Consider the following 27,525-nt stretch of genomic DNA (forward strand, 5'->3'; position numbering starts at 1 on the left):
TACTTTATAAAGCATTCATTTATTCAGTTTTAAGGCCTTACAGTATATAATAACTCACAGCTCCACAAGCTCCCCAGTCCATGAGATTCCCCTTTTGGTGCCTTTACATCTGAAAATAATTTTGTCAATCTGGATTACATGGATTCACTCACTCACCTTTGTCTTTTACAAATGACCAAACATCAATTTGGAGTGAAGTGACAATGTTTTCCCAGCATTTCATTGTCTTCAACTTCTGTTGAGAAGTTCATCCCCATGCACCTTTAGGTCACTTATATGTAGTAACATTACATTAACAGCATATTATAAGATGTCCCATCACGTCCCTAAATCTTTGTCCCTTTAAAAAAAATCCATGTGTCAGCTTTGCTGGAAACTCCAGTGGGTCTCACTGCGGTCCCAGGCCTCCTTGCATGCTCTGGCCATCGCCATGGTCGCTCCCCCACAGTCGGTAAAACTGACTGAAGTCCACGTAGGGTGGGACCCTGCCCGTCTCGTCAGGCTGCGCCGCTTGACTCCCTCTCTGGCGGAACAGGCTTCCATCTCCTGAGCTGGAGCTGGAGCTCTGCGTCTGGGTGTTGGTGGACTGCAGAGTGGCTGTGGGGCTCTGACTGCTGGGGAGCGTGGAGGAGCAGAAGGAGGAGGAGAAAGGTGGGTGGTTGGAGAGGATGAGGGAAGAGGAAGACACAGGTATGAGGGTTGGAATAGAGGAGGAAGAGGATGAGAAGCACCAAGAGGAGGGGAAGAGGTCCATGTCACGAGTGGAGAGACAAAGGAGAGAGGTGGATGAAGGGAGAGGCCGAGCAGGACGAGGCATGGTGGAAAGAGAAAGGAGGGAGGTGGAGGAGGGGAGGGGGGGAAGGGGCGAGAGGGGATAAAGAGGGGAAAGAGGGAGTTCAATTATGGGCTGTAGGATGTTGACGGAAGCTTGGCTGGTAGTGGGGTGAAACGTGCTGCAGGAGCGGAAAACGGAGAGGCAAGGACACAGTGAAGGGCGCAGGATGGATATTGGCAAGTTGGGAACCAAGAGGAAGAGAAATATGGCTGTGAGTCAGACGGCGAGTGACAGACGGGAGCAGAGTGGAAATCATAGAGGAAGAAGAGCTGAAGAAACAATCTTGGAGGACGACGATGCAAAGGGAAGAATCAAAACGTGCACTTGTATCAATCAAAGCAGCGGGAACGTTTAGGAAATGCACTCGCACACAGAGAGCTCTTCATGCTCGCTCACTTTATAAAGCAGGCGGTTTTGAGCAAGTAGTCTGACAAGGCAAGTGCACACTTCAGGTATGCTAGGAGAGGCTGTCAATCATCCGTGCATTCCAGTAAGCACATATATAATTAACAAAGCACAATTACCACCTATGCACTAGGGCTGCTCGATTATGGCAAAAATGATAATCACGATTATTTTCACTGAAATTGAGATCACGATTATTTGACGATATTTATTTAACCCTTTAAGACCTACCATAGAACCAAGTCCACCAGAGCTTATATTATTTTTTTACATGCTGTAGTGCCATTTGTGGGAGCATTTCAAGTTGCTATACATCAATACAACTGTTATAGCCCATATTTTAATAATATGTATGCATTAAGTCATAGTAATTACATAAATTGCAAAAAAGTGCAATAAACTACAAAAAAAATTGAAAATCGCTTTTGTTTTGTTTACATATATTTCTACTTGGAGAAATTTAAGAGGTTTATCCCTCAAAACTTTAAATACAATAAAGTTGCAAAAAATAGTTTCCCACCACAGGAAATTTATTTTGAGTGTCTTCATAGTTTTATTTTGGAGATACAGCAATTTTTATATACTGCAGGAAAAACAAAAAACAATCCTATGATGCAAATTTGCAAAGAAAACAGCAGGTGCATCATTTCACTGTGGGAAGTGTTACGAACAGCTGATCGGATCGGCAAAGCGTGTTTCTGGAATATTATGCTTTTGTTCCTGCAAGCGCTTTTTATGCAATATTTGCAAAGCTATATGTGGAAGGAAACCGTGACCGAGGACAAGCTGATGGCATCAGATGTAAGTACAACTCCTCCGGTTTCATATGCAAAACAAATTATTGCGCTAGCTTACACGGTTCAGGTTCTACAGGGATTTAAAAATAGTTACGCAAAACGGAGCGTGCTGCTCTGACCGGCTTTAAAGGGTTAACAATGACTTTAAAAAATAATATAAAATAGTGTGCAACACCACTGAAGTTTTTTTTTTACTCTCTTTTCAACCAACGGCAGTCACTCTCCTCTCCAAATAACTTCTGCTTAGCTTTCCGAGCTTCCCTCGGGTCCTCTTAATCAGCTGTCTCCAACCTTTTTTGCGCCACGGACGGTTTATGCCCGACAATATTTTCACGGACCGGCCTTTAAGGTGTCGCGGATAAATGAGGGAGGGGCTAATAATCGGCTCAGTCATTTTTAATGATCGTTGAAAGCCCAGATCGTAATCGTGATTAAAATTCGATTAATTGAGCAGCCCTACTATGCACACAGCAAAAGAGTTTTACATGAGGAGAAAAAATAGCCTCTGTGGCTCAACAAGAACGTTTTAGGGCAGAGTGCAGATCTAAGTCATAGACGTCAATAACATGTATTACCACTGTAAATCAGTTATAAATGGCTGTTGTTTCTGACACTATATGTTGACCTTGACTATAAATATGTCATAATGAGTGTGCCGCTGATGGATGACGGGATCCGAGAAGGTGCTAAGAAATGATGGAACTGAAGCATCAAGTTTGGTAGAGGAAACAAGATCTAGTGCACTGACATCCTGATCCAAGTAAATATGTGTAAGCACATCTACATATGCAACTTTAAAAAAAAGAAAGAAAAAGATTTGGACAAAAATTGGAAAATAATTGCAGTTAAAATTAAAGGCGTCAAACTCTGCTCTTCTAGAGTGATGTTTCCACCCCAAGTGTTTTGGTTCTAACTAGGTTTTTAAAAATAAGTCAGCCACCAAAAGAAGCTGAGCAAATCCTTACAAAGGCCGCGGTCAGACCAAAGTTATTGGAGTTAACTAAAACTAAACTACAAAATGAAAACTACATGTCGGGAAAAACATTTTAGTTCATTTACATAAACACACACACACACACACACACACACACACACACACACACACACACACACACACACACACACACACACACTTTTTTTTCTTTTTCTTTTTTGCCTAATTAGAATAAAGAAGCGCTATATAAAAGTTGTAAAAACTACATTAAATTATCAAACTCCCTCAGGAAAACAACTGAAACTGAAAGAAAACCAAAAACAGCAAAAAGTCCAAACAAAATAAATCTAATTTGAAATGACAGAACTATAATTCTTATTCAGACTGTTCAGCACGCTGTTGCATGTGCAGCACATGTACTAACGCATGAGTCCCAAAAAGAAGAAGGAAACTGCTTCATCATGCTACGTTACAGTGAGGTGCAGGTACAGGTTACAGGTATTTTGTTGGCTGATTAAGTCCACATAGACTGCTCTGGAACATAAATATAAGCATTATTATAAATTCTGTCTGTCAGGATTCCCAAATTGGTATGCAGTTCCAGCTGTTCCACCTGACATGATCCAGATCTATATTCCTATAGTCTGTACCCGTATTCAGTCTCTCAGCAGTGCAACCCCTCTGCGCTGGTGCAACACAACTCTTTTCCGTCTGCATCTCATTCATCTCTGCTGCACAGCTTGTGCGGGACTGCTTGTCCCCGTCGGCCAGCAGTGGCAGCAGGACTGAGGACATTTAAGCAGCTTTTGTTCTACAACACTCAGTTTCTTGGAAAAAGTATTAACAGGCACCTGCATTATCTCTATCTCTACACTGACATTTAAAAATAAAGAAAAGCAAAACAAAAGAAACAAGCTGTGGAATGAGGAAGTGGAGTTTTAAAATACATTTTATCTGCACTTGTTATCTTCTGAGTTTCAAGTGAAATTAATCATGGCGTGCTATCCCAACAGCAGAGCAGCCGAGCGAAAGCCATGCTAACATATGAATAAGCATAGCAGTGCAGGAACACAAGGGTGTGTGAAAATAAGACCTAAAGACTCAAAATAAGTATAGCATGTGAGGGAGGACTTTCTGCTTATTTAAAAGACAGCAAAAATAAACCTAACAGCAGGGAGTGAAGAGTGAAGGCAGAACAAAGCTCGCACAGAGGATCCGCCCCACAGCAGTGCAAACAAGGGAGTTAAAATTGAGCTTATGAAACAAAAACAGGGCAGAGGTGCGTCAAAGTGAAAAAGAGGCTAATTCAAAGTATGCCCAGCAGGGGAGAAGGAGTGAGGACCCAGAGCAGGCAGGGACTCAAGACAATGCAGGCTTACCCAGGTGTCGGGGTGCCTTCCTCCAGGGTGGAGGCCGTGTTGGTTCCATTGGTCAGGGTGCTTTGTGAGGGCATGACCAGCGAGAGGGTGACACTGGTTTTACTGGTGCTCTGGCTGTTTGAGTAGGGCACAGACACGGGACAGATACGGCCGCCTGAAAGAAGAAGTAGAAGAAAGCTGAGTCATGTATATTTGTGAGCCGCCAACTAATTTCAACAAGGACTTTAGAAAAGCAAAGGTCCTGGCTCTGGGAGTAAACCCGATATTCTTCTCAAAAGCCTGATTGTTTAGGCTCTATTTGATATTCTTTTTAACAGCTCTACTCAAGGATCAGATGTTATTTTCTGATTATTTTCCAGGAAACCGGTCTGAGTTTAAACTGGGTATCTAATAACTGTGATCCGATGCTTTGGGATCACACTGAGACACTGCTCCCTCTTCTGATACAAATGCCAATGCACAATCGTCAAATATAAAAATTTTATCTGATCTTCGGTTAAAAATTTTATTTAACATTCAATGAACCTCGTAAGGACAAGAACAAGATGTCCGGCATCAACCTTGCACGGCGGCTGAAACCAGATCCTACCAAAGAACGCCTGCAGAAGCACAGGAAGGACAAGCCAAGTGCACAAACACAACCAAGGACCCTAGATAGTCTTGCTTCAAAGAGACAGGCCTGGGGCATGAGCTACTTCATGCCACCTCATGATGTTGCTTTTCAAACACATGAGGGTAAAGTAAACAGAAGTTAATATGTTTATAGCAACAAAGACAGACACCTGCACAGGAAAGCGGCAGACAACCAGGGAAGTAAACCGGAGATATTCCTTGTATGGGGAATCTTCTTCAGCAATATTGTGACGACAATTAAAACAACTGTTTGCTCAACAACATGCAAAATCCTTCGCCTGACACTTGTGCCTGAGGTCAGGAGCCTTTTTTTAACGGTACAGTATGAATAATGCATTCTAATGTGACTAACTCGCTAAAGTGTTAAATGAGGAAACTGTGTTGGTGTAGCTACAGCAGAAGGCCGCTTCTTAGACGTGCTTTCCTTGAGATATGAATCAATGCCTAAATGCCAGATCCTACCCTGCGTGGGCGTGAGCGCTGCATCAGCCAGTGGGTAGTTGAGCGTGCGGATGAGCAGGGTCATGTCTTCGTGTCGAGAGCAGTAAGTCGCCCTCTGACGGCCGGACACGAACACATCGTGGTGAAGCCGCTTGACCCGATCAACCACAGACTGAGCCACCGCCTCCAGACTGGTCTGCTGGGCTAGCTCTGCTGCTACCATGGCAACAATTTCCTACAATAGACAGCAGGGTCAGAGAAAGAAAAGGTTAATGTAAGAGTGGAAGAAGTAAGGAAAGGATTAGACCTAAGGACAGAAAAAGGAGCCTAGGAGAATAAAGGAAACAGAAATAGACTCAAACTAGGCAAGAAAACAAAACTCGAAAGAAAAAAATATTAGTGAAAGTAAGGAAGAAGAGGAAGGAATGACGATAAATGAGGTGAAAGTAGCTTATCAGAATGAATCTGCTAACCTGATTAGCCTGTTCGGGACCATGGGCGGACTCGAGGGCATTTATCAGTCCCTCTGACATCAGCAACAAGAAGCCTGTGACGCCTTCCAAAGACTGGCCGCCGTGAATCTCTGGCTCCGCAACAACTGGCTTTGACTTGGCCGCGCTGTCGTAGGAGACGGACAGCACTTAAATTAATATTAGACACATAAAAGGAAAGACGGTACGGGTCAAGTCTGCAAGATATGCTGGGGGAAGGCGACAGAGGGAGAACCCAGGATGAAAAGCAGACATAAGAGCCCCTGACCTCCATATAATAAACTAATCTTATAGATCCAAAGAAGCGCTTACATTGTTCACATCACATTTCCTGCACTCCCTTTAATGCTACAAAGGAGGAAATTCTATACAGACTCTATTATGTGTTTTATTGAGGATCATAATTGGAATGACTCAAGGGTTTTTTATTTTTTTTATTCAGTTGGCCTCGACAACAATAGGAAGAGAGAGGTGTGAGATAGAAGAGAGCACGGGGCCCCCGGATAACAGAATTTCATACAATACAATACAGTTTTATTTATATAGCACATTTAAAACCTGAAGGCACACCAAAGGGCTTCACAGTAATATGGAAAATCAACATAAGTCAATAACAGGGTACAAATCGGGCACTAGCACAGACAGGATAGAGGCACTAACAGACCAGAAGAGTTAGATAAATACAAAATCCACTAAGAAGACAAAAACAGCAGTAAAATTAATAATAAAATAATAACATTTAATAACATTTAATAAAAAATTGAAACAATTTAAAAGTTTAAAGTTTAAAAGATTTAAAAGGGTATTAACTGGTCATGAAAGCCAAGTCAAATAGATATGCTTTCAATCTTGATTTAAAGGATTGGATAGAGTCCAAGGCTCGAATAGAAGCAGGGAGGCTATTCCAAAGGTTGGGTGCAGCTGAAGCAAAGGCACGATCGCCTCTGGTCTTCAGTCTAAACTTAGGTTGGGCCAGGAGTAATTGACCTGATGATCTTAATGCACGACAAGGAGTGTACAGATTGAGGAGGTCAGTGAGGTAACTGGGCGCAATGTTATTCAGGATTTTAAAAGTGAGTAGCAAGATTTTAAACTCAATGCGATATTTGATTGGTAACCAGTGTAGATCAACAAGAGCCGGAGTAATAGGGTCAAATTTTCTAGCTCCAGTAAGAAGGCGAGCCGGAGCATTCTGAACGAGTTGCAGCCTTCGAAGAGAGAAGGCTTGGAGACCACAGTAGAGAGAATTACAATAATCTAACCTGGAGGTCACAAAAGCGTGGATAAGTTTTTCCAGGTCCCTGTGTGGTATATAATGCTTAGCTTTAGAGATGTGGCACAGTTGAAAAAAAACAACAAAAAAAAACACAAAACAGATTTAACTACTGATGACACTTGCTTATCGAGCTTAAAGGAGCTATCCAAATAGACACCCAGGTTACGTATAGAATCAGAGAGAGAGTTAGCTAGGGGCCCCAGCAGGGCAACAAGCTGGTCTCGAGGAATATGGCTGTCGAACACCATAACTTCAGTTTTTTTTTCTCATTTAAAATGAGAGAATTATCTGACAGCCAATCTTTGACCTCTCTCAGTCAATCGTACAGGGAGTTCAGTGATGCTGACAAATCATCAGTCAGTTGACAATAGATTTGAATGTCATCAGCGTAAAAGTTATAAGAAATATTATATTTTTCCAAATATGAAGCCCAAGGGTAGCATATACAAAGAGAATAATAAAGGGCCCAATACAGACCCCTGGGGCACACCACAGCAGAGAGGGGCAACAGACGAAGAGTATCCTCCCATCACAACAGAGAAGGATCTATCTGTGAGGTAAGAGTTAAACCAGTTAAGGGCAGAACCCTTGATGCCTACAACATGCTCTCTAGCCTCCTCAAGAGAATATTATGATCAACCATGTCAAAGGCTGAAGACAGATCCAATAAAACTAAAACGGCAGGGCGACCAGAGTCAGCAAATACAAGAAGATCATGATAGACTCTTAGCAGGGCCGTTTCAGTGCTATGGTGTGGCTTAAAGCCAGACTGTATTTGTCAGTAATATTATTTGCAACTAAGTAAGCCTGCATTTGGAGAAAGACGGCTTTCTCTAGAACTTTTGATAAAAACGGAAGTTTCGAGATGTGTAAGGTTAAAAGAGTCAATTAGGGCAAGGAAATCGTTGGCTAGGGGGTCATCAGCACAGCAAATATGTATGTTAAAATCGCCAGTAATAAGAGCTTAGTCATAACTTAATAAAAATGAACCTAAGAAGTCAGCAAAATCACAAATAAAAGACCTATTATATTTAGGTGGTCGATAAATCGCAGCACATAGAATCGTTGGGGGTCCAGCAAGCTCCAATAGTTGAACCTCAAAACTAAATAAGTAGGAGAGGGCAGTTGCCGAACTTTAAGTTTGTTTTTAAAAACAGAGGCCACGCCTCCACCTCTTCCTGAGGGTCTCGGTGAACTGAAGGTAAGGAAGCGGCTGATCTGATAATAGTTATACAGAAGTACCACCGTGCAGTTATATGCCTCCACCAGCTGGTGAAGCTGCGTTTTACATCTACAATCTCACGAGATTTATTCAGTGTAGTCCACCTCCAAACCACAGGTCACAGGATAGAGGATGTAGTCTGCCTGAGATAAATGTGATTTCTCGCAGAAAATTATCAAACTAAAATGAAATGGTGTGTTGGTCCTACGCAGAGCCTGCACACAGCTTTCTGACCGTCTCAGTATCTGAGCTGAGTTCTGGACACAGACGAAGCCTCTGTTTGTGAAGCAGTGCTGACACAGAGCGCCTGACAGGTATGTTTTGTAGGGGTGAATAAAGCTATTAAAATATCTCTGGTGTTTCAGTTCTCAAGCTGGTGGACGTGTAATGAATATTGACTGTCTGCCTTGAAAGGTGAAGCAACAGCTCTAAGTTGTTAAGTTTGCAAAAATAAGGTGATCTAAAGCATAATGATCACTGCTGTACATAACAGGAAACTGACACCATGTGAGATGTCAACAAGGGACTCAAGAAAAAACAAAAACAAAACAAAACAAACAAACATGGATACCAGCCCCTTCATTAGTTACACCTTGCTACTACTGAGCTGGAACTCCCTTTTTTCATTCAGAAGTGCCTTAATTCTTCATGGTTGTAAACATTCCTCACAGGTTTTGCAGCGCGTTCTTGATGTAAATCCCTCATTTAAACATCCCAAAGATGCTATTCAGCATTGAGATCCGGAGGCCGTGGAGGCCATTCGAGTACAGGACACTTATCGTTGAGGTAAAGAAACCAGTTTAAGATGATCTGAGCTTTGTGACAATGACTGTGGCTTTTAAACAATCCTCCACTGGTAGAGAGGAGGTAGAGAGGAGGACTGTTACAGGATGGATCCATGCTTTAATGTATACCAAACTTTTACCCTACATCTGAATGTCACAGCAGAAATCGAGGCATACTTCTCTTCCAGTCCTTTGTTGTGCATTTTTGTTGAGTCTGTGTGAATTGTAGCCTCTTTCTGTTCACAGATGAGAGGAGTGTTGTGCGTTCAGAGACGCTCTTTAGCCTAACTCTTCTATAACAATTGAGCCTTTCAGTTAGCTCGAAGCAGACTGGTCCTTCTTCTCTGACCTCTGCATCAACAAATCATTTTCACTGTCACTCACTGCACATCTTCTGGTTTTCAGACCATTCTCTGTAAACCCTACAGATGGCCATGTGGGGAAAATCCCAGTAGATCAACAGTTTCTGAAATAGTCAGACCAACAACCAAATCACATTCAAAGTCACTTAAATCACTTTTCTTCCCCATTCTGATGATCTGTTTGGACTTCAGCAGGTAGACTTGACCATGTCTACATGCATAAACACATCAAGTTGATTGGCTCATTAGAGATTTGCATTAACGAGCAGATGAACAGATGTAACTAATGAAGTGGCCATTGAGTGCAAATTCCCATTTTAAAAAAATATCAAAAGAACCACCAATAAACAGCTCTAAAATCAGGATGCCACACACACACGCGCACACGCACACACAGCTCAGCTCAGAGGTTTCAAGACGGGCACCCAAGATCAGCCTCACTGCTTCACTATTATACCACTGGAAATATGTCCTTAAATATGTCCAAAAGTGGATTTTTGGAGGTCATGCTGACCTCGGTCTTTTACCGGAAAACTGTGAATCCAAGCTGACGCTTATGACACATTTAATGAAATTCCCTCCAGGAGTTCTTCAGCTATTGTGTGCACAAAAACTGGGCGGATGTTGTGGCTTTGATCTTTTAAACACTAAAATCTAAATCAGTTAATCATGAGTCATAGTGAATGGATGTAGCAAAATTAACAGGAACTTCCACAGTCAGACAGACGGAGCCGTTGCTATCACGGCACACAAAGAAGGTACGATACATTAAAAAGTTCCAGTATCTGGCCGACTTCCTTTTGAAGCACAAAGTCTTATTTTTTTCCCAGCCTGAGGGGTTTGAGGAGATCGATACTACTGTCCCGCTGCACAAATTCAAACTATATCCAAAAGCTAAGCTTAACACAAAGGCTGGCAGCAGTAGGAAATGACTCGCACATTTCTTGAAAGCTTGAATGCTAAAACCTCTAAACGTTTGAATTTGTATAGTGTTGCCCCTTTTTCACATGCAACATAGAACAGGAAATGGTTCATTAGTCACTGAATAATCTCATGTGGGCACAATTGAAAAAAACAGACTTTGGAAACAACAGCAAGCAGGTCAAAATAGACGCACCACGCTTAGTACTGTCTCTCAGTGACCTCATGCAGAGCCAAGAGTTGAAAAACTGGTGAAAACGGAGCATCTAGAGCAGTCTGAGGGATTTTTTTTATACACTTTGCTCAGGACTGCAGTGCCAGCTGAAAAGGTTAGAACTGGTCACATGGTGACAGGTCAAACTTCACAGTTTTTGTTGATTGTGTACCACGTCTTATCTTGTGATACTGGATATTTCTTCTAATCTTTCATCATAACCTCAAAACACAGGAACACAAGCTAAGCAGATGAAGAATGAGAATGGAGGAAGACAAAGAGAAGAAAACAAGTGACACAGATAGTTGAATATTTCTAGACAGCCTGGTGTTTTAGTGTATCCTTTTCAAGTTTTTGCATTTGACAAATTGAAAGAAAGAAAACGCATCTTTTGTGTTTTTTCGGCTTCACCTGAGCACGTCAATCTCGTTGTAGTTAAATTTGACTCGGTAGTCTCCAAGCCTTCTGCTGCTGCTCTGGCCCGCTATCTGGCCCGCTTGTCTTATCCGAGCTGAATCCAGTCCTGCAGGAGATGAGGGAAAACGGACACATGGACGGTGAATGCTTATAGGAGATGATTTTAAGAGAGAGGAAAATTTAGCAGAAGAGGTGAAGGGGAGGATGGAGCAAAAGCACACAACCGATAAGCAGAAGCAGAGGTGGGGACGGGAAGGGAGAGGGGTGCATCTGTGTGTTTGAGCCTGGATGAAAATGCGAGGGGTGAGAGGTCACCTTGGTCTGGGTAAATGGAACGACTGTCATTTTTTTCCAATCATTAAGAGAAGGACCTGAACAATGGAATAATAATGTGAATCCCAGCAAGAGACAAGAGAACAAAGCAAGGCAGAGAGCTCGGTCTCCACTAATGGTGTGCTGTGAAACGGCGAAAACACCCCCACACACAACAAAAACACACAAAAATGCGTCCGTTTCCCCATTTCATCCATTACAGGCCAGGCTGCACCTACTGCTCTATTGGCAAAGCTAATTACGATGTATGCATTTTCTGTTATATACACAACCCTCATTACTGGACCATTAGCCTGCTCTGTCCACCACGGATGAGCAACTGTGTGCTTTCTCTAATGGCTGTGTCTGTGCTGAGCGTTATATCAAGCACAACATGCAGGGAATGTAAGACGAGGTGTGTCTGACACTGTCAATCCAAAACCCTCCAATAGTAATGTGCCAAAAATCTATTTCTGTCCATCAGTCAGAACCAAGAAGAGTTAAAAAGAAATGTCAAGATTCCCTGACTGTATCTGAAAAGTACTTAAACTCTGAGTGATAAGTTCATCGTTTATACACCCACACCGAGCAGCGCTCCAGATTTATTTCCCCCCCATCTAATAAACACCAGTAAACTGAGAGCTATAGTTTTCATGAGAACAGCTAGAGATGCTCATCTCTCTTTTCCTATTGGCTACTGCTGTGCATTTTTCTTCTCACTTAGTAGGCGAGCCCCAGGTCGCTTGCGGGCTCTTCAGGATGCTGCTGCTACATTGCTAACTCAGTCTTACAGATGGTCTCATTACTTGCGTCCCTTCACTGGCTCCCAGTTGTATTCAGGGTCCAGTTTAAAGCGCTCAACCTCACATACTGAGCATCAGCATTTCACTCTTTTTATTTATTGTGTAGCTTCTTTTTTTTTATTCTAGTGTTTGTTTTATGGAAAAGTTTAGTTTTAGGGATATCCAAGTATGTATACAGTGAGGAATGTGTTGTTATTTGTAGTTTGCTCACTCACAAAGAAAAGAACAGTCTCTCATTTTTATGGTAGTGTCATAATGGAGAGACAGAATATCAATCAAAAATCTAGAAAAACACATATCACATAAAAGTTATAACACGGATGATGAGTATAACAATGCAGCCAGGTTTCTGGCTCCCACAGCCTGGCTGTGTGCCACTATTACTATCAGTCACTTACAAATACTCCTGGTCTCAACTTGTGTGTGTGTGTAAAGCACATCTGTCCACAGATGCAGCTTCTTCCCACCTCATCACCAACATGTGCAAGACCCAAGAGCTGTCAAAGGACGTCAGGGACCAAACTGTAAACCAGCACCAGGCTGGAATGGACAACAAGACCATCAGCAAGAAGCTTAGTGAGAAGCGTCAAACTGCTGGTGTGATTATCTGAAAATAGAAATATTTTCAACATCAAGCACACTCTGTCTGAGCTTATGCAAGATCTTGCCTGAAGATGGAGGATAATCACGTGAAAGGTAGTTGATTAGCTCAAAACTACACACGAGGAGCTTTTTAATGGTCTGATGGCAGCTGGGACCACAGTCACCAAGAACAAATTCAGTAACACACCGGTTACAAGTTTTAGACACCTAATGGACTCAAAAGGCTTGGGTGCAGGGACGGTTCTGGGGTCAGATGAAACCAAAATAATGCTATTTGGCATAAACTCAAAGTGCTGTGTTTAGAGGAAGACCCAAAGAACATCCATACAGTCAAGCACAGAGGTGGGAACAATAATGTATGAGGTACAGGAAGACTTCAGTGCACTGAGGGGTCAAACAAAGAAAAATCTTGATGAGAACCTCCTTCTCTTAACCAGAACAAAAGTGAAGATGTGTCTTCCAGCATGACAATGACCCAGAGGGTAGATAAGGAGTAGATCAAGAAAACATTAAGGTTATGTAGTGGTTAGCCAGTCTCCTCAGTCCTATAATAAATCTGTGGAGGGAGATGAAGCTTCCAGTTGTGAAGCAGCAGCCAAGAAACCTAAACGATTTAGAGATTCTCTGTAAAGACGAGTGGTTCAAAATCCCTCCTAAGATGTGTGAAAACCTGGTGACCAACTACAAATTTTTTTTTATTGCTGTGCTTAGCAACACGGTTTTTTCCATCAAGCACTAAGTCATGTATTGCTTGGAAATCAAATACCTGTTTCACTTTAATGAGATGTGCTTTATAACTTTAATGTAATGATAAATTTTCTGGATCTTTGGCTGATAATCTGTCTCTCTAAATAAAACTCAAATTAAAAAAATAAATAGACTGTTTATTTCTTTGTAAGTGAGTAAACGTACATGTTCAGCAGCAAATTCGGGATCAAATAATGATTTTTCTCCACTATGCCACATATAATGTGTCTCACCCAGTGCAGCCAGTCTCTGCAGCTCATCCTCGTTGTCAGTACTGTGCGGTCGGCCGATCTGAAGCACCTGGTTCTGGCCGTCACTGCTGGACTTGCACAGCAGGACTCGGTTCGTCCCTGGAACCAAAGGAAAACATGTTTGAAGGTAACTTGAAATCAGCAAGAGGTAAAACTGTTAGTTGAGTCGGTTGAAGTAGATACACTAAACTGTATAAATGATCTGCTTTCCCAAGAAGAAGAAGACACATTTTCTGAGGTCTTTCAATCACAGGTGCAGTTAGTAATACAAGTGACTGTATTTCCCTCTGATGTGTCGAGGTATAAAGTATGTTTGATCAGTGGATCAGCTAACAGTGAACTGGAACACAGCAAACATTAACAGTATTAGTTCCTCCTATGTTGTTGTTTTTGCTTAAAGACATTTAAATGTTATGCAAATATTAAGGCTCTACTGGATCATGAAACTGAAAGCAGCCATTATTGTTATACTTTACCCTGTGTTCAACAAGTCTAAATATCTGCTATTAACAAGGCCCCATTGTGCCTCCGATGTTTTCACTGAAGCTCTCAGCTAAGAGCTGATTCACCTCCAGGCCTTTTTCGACTTTAGTTGTTGTGGTTACTGGGGTGAATCATACTGAAAACTAATTTCAGTGTTTCTTGTCAAACCAAACTTTGAATGGTTGTATGTGTTACTTTTACAAGGAGAACAGCACCACACACACGATCAATGCTTTATTATTTTTTTACTATCTATAAAAAGCGCTTATGTGTTTTCATTACTCACCAAAGCTAATGCTGACTTAATTCCTGTTAAATTTTAATTAATTTTACTCAGCGTTGGCTGCAAACTAATGAACATCTGGTCGACAAACAAGTTTTTTTTAAAGGTTGTAGAGGTACCGTATTTTCACGACCATAAGACGCACTGTACTAAAAGGCGCAGTCTCAGTTATGTGTGCCATTACTGTATTTAACACACACATAAGGCGCACTGGATCATAGGGCGCATACAAGTACCGTATGCGTATTTAAAAATAAAGCGGGAGCAAACCTGAGTTCGGTACCTTACTCACATTTTTATTACCAGTAATCGTCATCATCAACAACACACAAGCATACAAGTGTGCGTATTTAAAAATAAAGCAGGAGCAAAACAAAGTTTGGTACTCACATTTTTATCATCAATCAAACCCATCGAAGTCCTCATCCTCTGTGTCTGAATTGAACAGCTGCGCTAAATCTCCATCAAACATGCCAGGTTCACTTTTCACTGTCTTCACGTCAGAGTCACTTTCCGTGCCGTGCGGCTCCTCGGAAACGATGCCGGCTTTTGCGAAAGCTCGAACAACAGTGCCAGCAGACATGTTAGCCCAAGCATCTACAATCCATTGGCAAATTGTGGCGTAACTCGCCCGGCGCTGCCTTCCACTCTTGGTGAAACTGTGGTCTCCATCGGTCATCCATCGCTCCCAGGCCGCTCGCAGCCTTACTTTGAACGGGCGGTTCACACCGATGTCCAGCGGTTGGAGTTCCTTTGTCAGGCCTCCCGGAATGACAGCAAGCTCACAGTTCATTTGTTTCACTAGTTTTTTTCACATCGGCTGTGAGATGGGCACGCATAGAGTCACAGATCAACAGCGATGGTGATGCGTGGAAAAAACCACCTGGTCTCCTTACATACACCTCCCTCAGCCACTCTTTCATCATTTCCTCATCCATCCAGCCCTTTTCATTTGCCTTAATGATGATTCCTGCTGGAAACTTCTCTTTAGGCAAAGTCTTTCGCTTAAAAATCACCATAGGCGGCAGTTTCTGTCCATTAGCATGGCAGCCAAGCACAACAGTAAAAGAAGACTTTTCATACCCCGTTGTGCGTATCGCTACCGTGCTGGTCCCCTTCTTCTCCACAGTGTGACTCACCGGGATGTCAAAAGTGAGCGGGACCTCGTCCATGTTTGTGATGTGGCTGGGCTGGATGTTTTTGTCGCCGATGTGTTTGCTGCAGTAGGAGCGGAAGATGGCCAGCTTTTCCTTATAATCCGCTGGAAGTTGCTGCGCTACCGTAGTCCTGGTCCGGATGGAAAAATGGCACCGTTTCATAAAACGAAAGCACCAAGACGGACCTCCTTGGAAATGTTCAATGTTCATCTCTTCAGCTAGTGAAACTGCTTTTAGCCGAATGGTGACCGTCGAAACGCTTCTCCCGCTCGTTCTTTGCTCGATGATCCACCGCTCGAGTCTTTCCTCCAACTCGGGCCACCTCGCCTTATGTCCGCGGAAACTCAGCTGCGTTTTCTTGACCTGCCGGAGCTTGTTTTCTAGCTTCCTCCATTTGCGAACCATCGATTCGTTAATCTTAAATTCTCTCGCCGCTGCTCGATTTCCATGTTCCTCCGCATAGCTGATGGCCTTCAGTTTAAACTGTGCTTCATAAGCGTGTCTCTTTGCCATTTTCAGGGTTGTTAAAACAACGATGTTCCACATAATGCACATACCTGTCCTTTTATACAGGTATGTGCGATTGTCCGGTATATACGATCAACGCCCACACTTCACCCTTTAGCGTTCTCATGGTGTTCTCTACTACGTCCTCCTTACAACACACAGGGCGCACTGCGCTATAGGGCGCACCGTACTTTTTGAAGAAAATCTAAGACTTTTAAGTGCGCCTTATGGTCGTGAAAATACGGTAAGTCATCAAATGGTAAAATAAGCTGTAATGACCAAAAGCATCTTTGTAAGCATATTGAGGCAAAATTGGGCCTTTAAGCATATTGTTTTTTCTGCACTATAAGGCGCACTTAAAGTCCTTTAATTTTCTCAAAAAAAGGCCAGTGCGCCTTATGTATGAATTCTGGTTGTGCTTACTGACCTCAAACCGATTTTATGTGATACACGGCGCTCAAACATCTGTCAAAAAATGTTTTAGTACGACTTTGGTAAGCAAGAAGCCGCACCGCTCGATGGATTGTCGGAGCGTTACGGCTACTGTAGTCAGGAGCCTTGTGGAGTAATCTGCGTCCTAAACTCCGTCTGCTTCAGGTCCCAAAGTCAAACGAACACTGCGGCACACTGTGAGTTAAAAACTGTCTAAATTCTTTCATCTTTAATAAAATGATCAGCACTGCTGCTTCACCAGGTGTAAAAATTCATCCAGGAGTCCATGAAAACAGAATATATTAAATTTAACAGAGTTAGACGTTAGAAGGAAGTTAGCTCGCTAGTTTCCACCTAAACATAGCATGTTCTAACTGAGAGATTTCTGAAAAAATTTAAATGTACAGCTCTGCTATCACTTCCAACATAAATGAAGACGGAAAACTAAACAGCAGTGACGTTTGTAGGGTTACTGACTGCTTAATGTGATTTATAATCCGGTGCGTCTTACGGTCCAAAAATACGGTACAAGTCTGCACAGTTTTTGGCACATCTGGATTTTCTTTATTCTTCAGCCCTGCTGGTTGCTCTTTGGTGTAGCCTTTTTTTAAAAAAGACCACAGAGCTAACATGTCTCTTTTAGCATCAAAAACAAAGGATTGCTTTTAAAATATTATATACATGTCAATAAACAGGTGCCATAAGGTGCAACTTCCATATAAAAGTTTATATAAAAAAGTTTTATGAAATAAAAACAAGACAAAAAATGTTAATTACAAAAAAAAAAAATACTGTCTCATCTTTCTCAGCCCCTATGCATATTCATGAGACATTTGGGCTTCTAATTTTTGCACGCATTAATCATGCAGAGGCTTTGATGTTGCTCTGAGGTTACTCACAGGTCCGACTCTCCACCAATTAACGAGCTAAGACACTGTGGTACTTTTAAAAAGCTAAATATTAATTATTTGCCTCTGCAACCACACAAAAGCTGAGCAGGGAGAGATCAATGATTAATTCACTTTTATATTAATAGTTTGGGGCCGCTGAGCCGAAGCACGGTGCAGTTCCACGCTGCCCCCGCCTCCGGCCAAATCTTATGTTCGGCTGTGTGTGTGTGTATGTGTGCGTTATTCATATAATCCGCACATAAGGGCATCTGGATCAGCCCCAATACACAGGGAGGGGTCCGTGTCACCTTCTGTGTTAATCAGGTAGTGTTGGGTTTAAATCTGATGTGATAGTCAGGAAAACACACGTCTGTTAATCTGTAAAGAGCAGCCAACCATTTCTGATATTGAGCGTTTACATATCGGCGCCCTTCCCCCTTTCTCCAAACACTCCAACTTGCAGCTCAAACTGTGACTCACATGACCTTAACTGTCAAACTGCGTTTCACATCAACACACAGCTGGGAGTGATTTTCAAGCACACTTACTCCTATGTTTAAACATCCCTGGGCCTCATGTTCTGTCAACTTTGAACTCTTGACCCCCCCCCCCCCCCTCACTCACACAAAGCACCAGAGGGGACAACAGTCCCTCCTTTCTACCATCTACTAATTACTACCCACCTCCCCATATTGTGCCCTGTTCCACGTCCTCAAGGACAAAAGAAAAATCCAACTGAGAGGGAGGGGCTCTTTTCCTGTGTGTGCCCCAGCATCAAATCAGGAAGCTAAAAGAAAGAAACGTGAAGCAGTGCTTTTAAAGGGTTTTGCAAAACTGAGGTATTTCCAATAGGTAAGATTCATCCCCTGGATTAGTGAATAAATCCACCAAAAATAGGAATATCCAGTGTTCACATTTATCTGAAACAAAGCTCAATATGCAGCAGCCTTTGGCAGCAGCTTTGATGATTATTAGACTGAAATCCTTCTGGGGGAAAATCGCTGTCGCTCTTCAAAGTTGGTGCGTCTGTGTGGGAAGAACTGCGCCCTGCTGCCTTGTTTGAACTTTCTTACAGTTAAGGATCTAAAATGGCCTGCGGGTTTGTGTATTCAGATATTAACAGTAGATGCTCGTTTTCCACTCTGAAGCTTAAAGAACACATAAACACACACAATAAATCATGCAGGCAGAACTAGCTGTTATGATGCTAGTACTGCAGCTGTTGTCCGCGGGAGCCGAGTCGGCAAGCTGGGATTTAAAAATATTGATGGACACTGTTGGTATGGTTTGAATTAAAAGAGTCAATATCATTCCATAACTCCATCTGTCTGTGGGCTGCTGGAAACACAGCATGTGGAAATGCTGTGATGGCATTTGGTTATATACTAACCAAATCACCATCTCTGACGAGGCTTCAGCATTGATATATAGCATATATTATATTGCCAAAACTATGTTTGACTGCTTTTACATGCATCTAACTCGAGTAACATCCCATTCCCGTTTAACGTGATGTTGACCCCTTTGCAACTATATCAGCTTCAACTCTTCTGCAAAGGCTTTCCTCAAGGTTTCGGAGTGATTATGGTGTTGGATGATGTTGGACGAGCAGTCCCAGCTCACAGTCTAAGCTCTAATTCATCCCAAAGGTGTTCTGTTGGGTTGATGTCAGGAAAACTGTGGAAGCCAGTCAAGTTCTCCCACTAAAATTTGCTTATTCATGGACCTTGCTTTGTGCACTGATCTGCAGTCATATTAGAACAGGAAGGGGCCATCTCCAAACTGTTCCCATGAAGTTGGGAACATGAAATTGTCCAAAATGTCCTGGTACGCTGAAGCATTAAGAGTTCCTTTTACAGGAACTAAGCCCAACTCCTGATCAATAACCCCACACCATAATCCTGCCTCCACTAAACTTTACACTTGACACAAAGCAGTCAGACAAGTAACGTTCTCCCGACAACCACCAAACCCATGCTTGTCCATCAGAACTGCTAGACGGAGAGGTGTGATTCGTTACTCCAGAGAACACATCTGCACTGCAGAACATTTCAGCTGGACTACTCCTAGTACCTACAGCTGATGCTGAGCATTCAGCATCAGCTCACATAGTTGGTTAAAAACAAGAAAACCCCAAATACCCTCTATGAAGAGATGGAGGTTTCATGGCTTTAAAAGAGAGTCTGGCAGCACTCTTTAGAAAGAGAAGTCACATAGGAGTCTGCAGAATCTGCCACACAAGTTTAAATCTACTATTTATGAGTGTTACGATTTTTTCTCAGTGCTGTCAGGTAGCTATCAAGTTCCATGGCAGCTGGCATAGATTTATATGTATGTTTTGTCTTCACTAAACATTTCTGCGTGTGGATTAACAACTCATTTTTCCCCTCCTTTACCTAGTTGATAGGCAATGAAATGACACAAAAATGTTCCCCGCTTGTGTTCGTTTGCTTTGTTTAAATAAGAATACTTTAAAGTGGGACTATTATGCTCTTTCCTAGCGCCACCCTATCAGACAGCTTTCTTCTCATCAGCTTCACTCGAAAAAAAAGTCTGAACAACAGGTGGGAAAGGCCTCTGTGATCAGTTTTCCAAACGTCAGATGTAGCAGATCCCCAATACCACTGGCTGATTTGAAGTGTCACATTATAACAGAGCCGGCACCTTATTTTATAGATGGCTGCAGACACTCACTGTTGTACCTCTCCCCTGACCTTCTCTGTACATACTGATGATGACTTGAACCAAAGATATTACATTTCAAATGGATTAATCACTGCATATTTTGTGTTGCCACGGTTTGTTATTGTGTAATTTGGCATGCCTCAGCCTTTTCTTCCTGTTTCCCTTCCTCAAAAATGCGTTCTTGACAGCCAGCCTTCCACTGAGACCATCTCTGACGAGGCTTCACCATTTCTTTGCAAGTTCAGTTTAGGAAATGGGAACAAATTCTGTGTTTTAGTGCCAAGCTTCTAGTAACAAAGTGCCTAAAGATACAATTTAAAATGAGTTCTTTATCAAGTTGTTATGTGTAGACACTGCACTGCTTCATCCTTTGACACAAACTATTATTCCCTAATGTAACACTATATTGGCTCTCAACTGCATCAGGATGCAATACAGCCATTTCTCCAACCTTTAATAAGGAAGGCATTATTCTCCATCAGTGAACAAGTGCATTCCATAAGTATATATAGAGACTTTACTATTTAATGAGATAAAACATGAACAGTCATGAACATTAAAGTCTCTTGTTGCAGCAGCTGCCCACTGAGCCAGTTTTGACACTGTGGAGCTAACATGGATTTTCATGCTGAAAGCGGCCTCGGTCATTTTCACAGAGTGGCCAGTAACCAAACACAAATCTGTGTGAAGCCTGACATCTGCTGGTGCAAAGCAGACTGTGTCATGGCTGTCTGTTACTGGCTGGCCTTTTGGTGGTTTTGCTGCCAACTGTTTCTGTTGCAAATGATTGAGTGCGATCACACATTAAACAGGAAATCAAAGCGTCATCGCTGACATAACCAGAATCAACTTACCAACGTTTGCAATGTAGAGCTTGTTATTGAGAATGAGCGCCACCGCAACCGTGGCGCCTCCTGACACCTCCTGCTCTAGCTCCTTCAGCCGCTCCATCACCTTTTGACTCTGAGGAGAAAGCTGGTGGAACGGAACATTCTGATTGGCCGAGAGGTGAAGGCACAGAGTAAAAGATGGAAAGGAAGAGGAAAATGAAGCAAGTAGGAGCGGGACAGATGATAGGAAATGAAGGGAAAAAAGAGAGAATTAGACAAATGATAAAAAAAGCAAGAAAAGAATAAGAGCTGAGTATCTTATCTGACGAAAGAGAGTGATGAGCCCAAATAAAAGAATAACAAGCTCATTCTCCCGTGGCTAAATACTTGCTCACATCAAAGCCTAAATCTGTGGTTGTTATGGAGACCAAAAGAGAAAAGAAAAAAGTGTTCCTACCTCATTGTGCGGTAGGAGGTAGTTGCTCAGGTTAGCCTTCTCAGCCAGAGCATCATCTATGGTTTCAAAGTAGCTCTTCTCCACCACATCAAAGGCCTGCAGTGCAGCAACAACAGCGTGTATAATGTCAAGTGTCAACACACGTGAGAGCGAGCGTCACTACTGAACACTTAATGCTACTGAAATGTCAACTCAGGCTTAATGGGCCTGGACTGCAGCTGGCAGTGATGGTCCTTGTTTTGCTCTTGTCCCGAGCAGAACAAGGACCATCACTGCCAGCTGCAGGCCAAGAAGCTACAGTTGGAGATTCAATGAATGAAAACAAGGACCACGAGATCAGCAGGTAGAGGAAGTAGAGAGTGAACTTTCAGAACAGCAACGAGGGGATTGTCTGCTACTGAATGAATTGCAGATGGCACTGAAGACATGACAAACATAAGATAAGAACACACATGCAGCCCGTGTTCACACAAAAAAATACTTATTACATATGTGCACAGAAAATTTATAATCTATAAACTACAACAGAGAATTTTTACTGACTGAGTAGTGAAAAGTGAAAAACACCTGGGAGACCTGCTATGTGAGGGAAGCACAGTGTATGAATACGGTTCATTTATGCCACAGTGCATAAATGTCTATAATCTGACTAGCCCTTACATGCACTGCACGGTTATGTTTCATTTTTTGTTTAACGCAAAAAGCTTTAAGTCGCATTAAACGATCGTTAAAAAGTGAAACAGGCATTTCACATTAACTATGATTTAAATAATATCCATAAATGTTTTTGTAATGTGGGGGAAAATAAAACCGCTGGCTTAAGTATTAAATCAAAATATGTAGCGGCAGCAAACGCAAGCAATGTCTTCGAGGCAAGAATGAGATTTTACACTTTTATTCATTTATTAAAATAATCAGCGCAGTTTCTGCCTCAAGGAACTGCGCTGATTATTTTAATAAATGATAAGGCTGGCGTTTCTCCAGATTAGCTTATTAATGACATGTTTCCGAAAAGTTTTATACAGCATGTCTGAGTATATATTTTTTTCCATATGAAAATAAAGCCTTGTTTATAATGTATTAGTATTATTTATATACTAAAAGGTAATAACTTCAATGTATCTTTATTTTAAACATATCTGAGAGTAGTTTAAACATTTAACCCTCACATAGCGACCACGGTGGGCCAGTGCGTTTCTATGATTTTGTATAAAACACCCTGTATTTTAACATTTTTGAATAATATCAACACTTAGCAAAGGACCAGGACTAAAAATAAAAATGTGAAGATGAAATATTTTGTGATCTTTCACAGTTTTACCCGAGGCACCTCAAACACTGCGGTCAGTGTTTCTTCTAGAGGCTCTCAGATCACCGGTTACCTCGTAATACCAGGTGTGGAGCGTCCACAACTATTTACTATGGAGGAGGCTGCTTGTGAAAGGAAAGCGATACAAGTCGCTGAGTCAGTGAACCTCACTTCTTCCTGAACACAGCAATACTGAACTGAGTTGTTGAGGATTTCCAGAACCTTTCCGTAAGTGTGTGCTGCTGTTTTTGGCACTGTTAGCTGCTGTTAGCCTGTGTTACTGAAACCTCCTTCAAAGTGGAAGTACAAGGCTGGACTTGGACTTTTAGTGAATAAACTCACATACAACCTGAGGATGTAATCAAACTGTTTAGCAGAGGGAAAGCGTGCTTTTTTAGGACACTCTAGCATGTTTTCTGGCATAATGTTAGCTTATAATTAGCAACTGCCGTCACAGCTGGCTCTTGTCTGCTGTCGGGAGACATGAGGGGTCACATGTCTGATCTGCTGAAAATCAGCAACTACAACAATACTAGGAATAAATAAGCACGTTCATAAACATTTTTGCGTGTAAGATCCCTGTATTCAGTTCAGGACATGGGGCTTCAGGTGAGCATGGAGCTGGAGGAGGCAGATGAAGAAGAGGAGGATGACAAAGAGATGATGAAATGTACAAAAATAAAAATAAAAATGACCCAATTTCTGTCATCGTCAATAAAATGATCAGTGTGGCTGCTCTACCAGCTCTACTTTGATCCACCTGCCACCAACACAAGGTTAGTCATTGTGCACGGTTTTGACAACTCGCTGTGAAAAATTTCCTGATCTTAAGCTACATGTTCCAACTGAAAGCCTCAGAATGATTCTTTCATGGATCGCTCATATATTTGGTTATTAAACGCAGAGCTTGGGACCAGAAGCAGGGCTGACACAGACTGGGCTAAAGAGGCTTAAAGATTCATTTTGTGTGTGCAGTGTTTTGTCACAGGCTCTGCCTTAACAGACTGCAAAAGCAAGAAAATGTTTCTAGTTTCTTTCCTCAACAGTTACAGCAGTTAACTTAACAGACCTGTGTGAGGATCCTGCGGACGTCGTTGTCTGTGTGACCGGAGTTTAGCTGCCCCAGGAGCAGTTCCGCTGTCAGACACTGGGAAGCAAAGTTGGCCACTCTGCTGCCATCGTAACCATTAAAAACCCCGTACAGGAAACAGCCATCGTCACCTCTGTGGGAAAAAAAAGAAAAGCTCAACAAACATGGCACCTATGTTTGAAAAAACTATGGATTACTCTCAGAGCCGTGCTATCTTTACACGTTCTCGCTGTGTTTGTTGCAGTAACAACTGTAGATGTAAGAACATTTGTATAAAAATGATTCATTTATAAATAATTAGACGAGCAAAGTCACAACGATGAAACACATTTCTCTGGCAGAGCCTGAGCCTCTATAAAAAAGGGACAAATACCAACTACCTATTTCTTTACCGCTTCAGTGACTCAGACATTACCAGTGCACATTAAAAGCTACATGTTTATGTGCTCTGCCCAGGCATTGCTGTGTTTTCCTGCTAAGTCCAAGATCTTTGTTTTTCTGTGAGATTAAATAAGAAACTATTCAGGATTTTACTGGTAAGAAACACTGCTACCGACAAGTTTGATCATAAATCTCAGTACAGTTTTAAGTGAATGAGTCAGCAAGTTTCCTTACAACATTAGCAAGGACTGGCCCAAGTAAACAGACAAACTCAAAGTGGATGCATTATGCATGTTCCCTGCGCAGTATTAGTTTAATTCTTGCACTTTCTAAAGCAGCTCTGAACAAGTCACAGTTCAAAACGATGACCCTTATTTGTCTCACACTGGACGAATCGTGTACCTGAACCTGAGGTGTCCATCCTCGTTGGGGTGGCTCTGAGTTCCTTTGCCATCAGGGCCGTACACACAGTTGGGTGCTGTTCCGACCCCACACATCTGACACAGAGGCAGGTCATCTGTCCAGCTTTGATGCTGCTAATAAAAAAAAGAAAGAAATCAAAAAAGAAAAATCAAACAAATACTTGGCCTACGTGCTAAACTCAAGTTTGAAAGCAGTATTTGTTTAAACTAAAAGATTTAAACTGACACAGAAATTAATTAAACTGTCATCACAGATATTTTCCCTACACCTTTATCCTATAAAGTTGCCATAATGAAGACACCCCAGCATCAAACCAGCTTTGATATGATGAGGTTTCATTGACATTTGAATTTATTAAATGGTCCAACAGGAAATTACAAACACTTCTGTCAGATGCAGCAACACACTCAGCACCGATGGTACTTTTGTTTGTACTGCAGCCTCCCTGAGCCAGAAGAATAGGTCATTCATCATTAGGTGCTCCTATTATACTATACTATACGATTTATTTTGCATTACTCTTAAGTATATTTCACTGTTAACATTGTAGATGACGTTCCTGGTGTCAGTCACTATAAACACATTCAGTATACTTGTAATGGAAAGTGTCGCACACAGTCGTGGTGAAAACAAAGCACATCCTCTTTCAATTCTAAAGTTTTATTATCATAAAGTTAAGTTTTTATTATTTACACAAATTAAGCCAAAATGGAGAAACTGTGTGTGAATAAACTAAGCACACCGTTACTTACACTGCTTCCAAGTGAACACCTCTATAACATCAGACATTTTGGCTGTTGAGATGTGTGTTACACGCATAAGGAAAGACGCTAGCGATGATCTTAGAGAAGTAAGTGCTGTCTCAATCAGTCTGGGGATGGTTGGAAAGGTTAGAAGTTCTTTTCTAAACAATTTGAAACTGGGTACAACTTTAGGACTGAAAGAGAGTGTGTTTACTTTTCACTGTGACTGTGAACGACACTTTCTATTACAGATAAGCCAATGTCTTTATAGTGATATCGATACAGCAGATTATAATCTACATGGGCAGGTTAATACTCTGAGGTTTTGCCACAGTGCACAGTGACATGTTTGGACAAAACCAAACACACCACATCAGCAGAAATGCAACTCAAGAGGACAATGATCCAAGTAACAAGTCTACAGGAAAATGGTGGAAAAGGTGTGGGGGCTGTGGCTCAGTTGGTTTAGTGAAGGGATGGGCAACTCCAGGCATCAAGGCCGGTGTCTTGCAGGTTTTAGATATCACCCTGGGTCAACACACCTGAATCAAATGACCAGTTCACCAGGCCTGTGGAGAACTTCAAGACATGCGGAGGACATAATTTAGCCATTTAAATCAGCTGTGTTGGATCAAGGACACATCTAAAACCTGCAGCACACCGGCCCTTGAGGCCTGGAGTTGCCCACCCCTGCTTTAGTGGGCTGCCTGCCAATAGGAAGGTTGGTGGATCAATTCTCGACTTCGATGAGTGTGTGTTAACACACTGTAGACAAAAGAACTTTATAAATGTGTGTGTGTGAGAGAAAGAGAGATGGAGTGGCTATCACTTATAACAGAAGCACTTTCAGTGCTCAAATACAGCAGAAATGCGCTAAGAGCCAGTCCATTTATTTGTTGCAATAGTCCAGTCTTCAACCTGATTGAAATGCTGTGGTGGGGGATGTGCATAAAGAGATACTAATAAACCGAACAATGAAGTCAAACAAAGAAAAGTCAGCCAAAGTTCATCACAATGATGTGAGGTAGTGATAAAGTCGTACACAAAACTTCAACAACTGCTGCTTAAGGTGGTTCAACAAGCTACTGAATCGTGGTCGCTTTCAGACTGCTCCTACATTTGAACTTATTTAACAAGAACTAATAACAGTGTGTCTGTCATGTGTTGTTGTTCATCTGAGGTTGTATTTACCTGCTCAGAAGGATAAACTGTGTACTTCCGTTTTACCACACCTGTATCTGCCTTACCTTGCCTAAAGTTTTAATGTGAATCATTGACGCCCGGGAGAGACCGATAGCATCTCCGCGTAGGGCAAATGGGAAGCAGTCTATGTAAAATTGTCATAAGATATCTACATAATCACAAAACGACTGAGAAAAGTTAGTCGCTCGGAAAAAGTCGTTTGTGTTGTTCACAATATGGCTAATTACCAGTTTGTGACTCTCAAGTTTAGCTAATTCACACAGGTTATATGGACCATATCCCAAGCACTGCAACTGCAACAACAGCATCGGTCGTGTTATTGTCTCCTCCTGCTTCAAGTGATAGCGTTTCTCGGTGCTAATAAATCGCTAATAAATCGTATTAGTCCAATTTTTTTCAATTAAGGTGCCTAGCTAACTGTTAGCCAAACACTCCATGAGCTCAACTAAATTAGCTACACAGGAAGCATTGGACCAAACAACCAGCGATGAACACCGAGAAAAAGACTGTAAGACGCCAGTCTTCAAAAGCAGAGGAACTTTGCACATATTGAGTTACTGAGAGTAACAAACGGCAGGTTTTTCCACTTACGCTCTGCATCAAATTCCTACGCTGGGCCGCCATGTTGAACGGAACTCGTTACGTTCACGATTCAGCACAGAGGTAGAAAATCTCAGCTTCAAAGTCTGAAGTTGGAAGGCAAGCTATGCGAGAGTAAAATTGAACTAAAAATATATATCTAAACCGACAGCTAAATTCACCATTACCAGGTAGTATGTGGATATGAAACGTATTCGCATATTAAAATTAATGTTATCGCGTTT

The 27,525-nt window shown here is 41.9% G+C and overlaps 1 protein-coding gene across 2 annotated transcripts; it reads right to left on the bottom strand.

The window, feature by feature from the left end:
* tab1 (TGF-beta activated kinase 1/MAP3K7 binding protein 1) lies at positions 1–27,511 on the bottom strand. 2 transcript variants are annotated; one of them, XM_014339118.2, is made up of 11 exons: positions 27,293–27,511; positions 24,735–24,868; positions 23,931–24,084; positions 21,553–21,648; positions 21,120–21,258; positions 13,811–13,927; positions 11,107–11,218; positions 5,898–6,042; positions 5,446–5,659; positions 4,351–4,504; positions 1–611 (listed from the first exon to the last, which is right to left on the bottom strand). In XM_014339118.2, exons 1-11 carry the CDS (start codon positions 27,323–27,325, stop codon positions 389–391), a joined length of 1,521 nt encoding a protein of 506 aa, XP_014194604.1. In that variant the 5' UTR covers positions 27,326–27,511; the 3' UTR covers positions 1–388. The 2 variants fall into 2 exon arrangements, with proteins under 2 accessions (XP_014194604.1, XP_005939486.1); XM_005939424.3 differs by having other exon boundaries at positions 1–614; positions 27,293–27,424.
* Positions 27,512–27,525: the final 14 nt, after the last annotated feature.

The sequence above is a fragment of the Haplochromis burtoni genome, unplaced genomic scaffold (assembly GCF_018398535.1).
Source record: "Haplochromis burtoni strain Fernald_Lab_line unplaced genomic scaffold, NCSU_Asbu1 Contig_258, whole genome shotgun sequence".
NCBI classification, from domain to species: Eukaryota; Metazoa; Chordata; class Actinopteri; order Cichliformes; family Cichlidae; genus Haplochromis; species Haplochromis burtoni.

What these genes read in the sequence shown, in the direction of transcription:
- tab1 (XM_005939424.3), bottom strand. Translation starts at nt 27,325, where the DNA reads ATGGCGGCCCAGCGTAGGAATTTGATGCAGAGC. An exon ending in GTAGGAATTTGATGCAGAGC is followed by an intron (nt 24,869 to 27,292) that starts GTAAGTGGAAAA and finishes TTTTTTTATTAG; the next exon opens with CAGCATCAAAGCTGGACAGA. An exon ending in ACCTCCTACCGCACAATGAG is followed by an intron (nt 21,259 to 21,552) that starts GTAGGAACACTT and finishes TCGGCCAATCAG; the next exon opens with AATGTTCCGTTCCACCAGCT.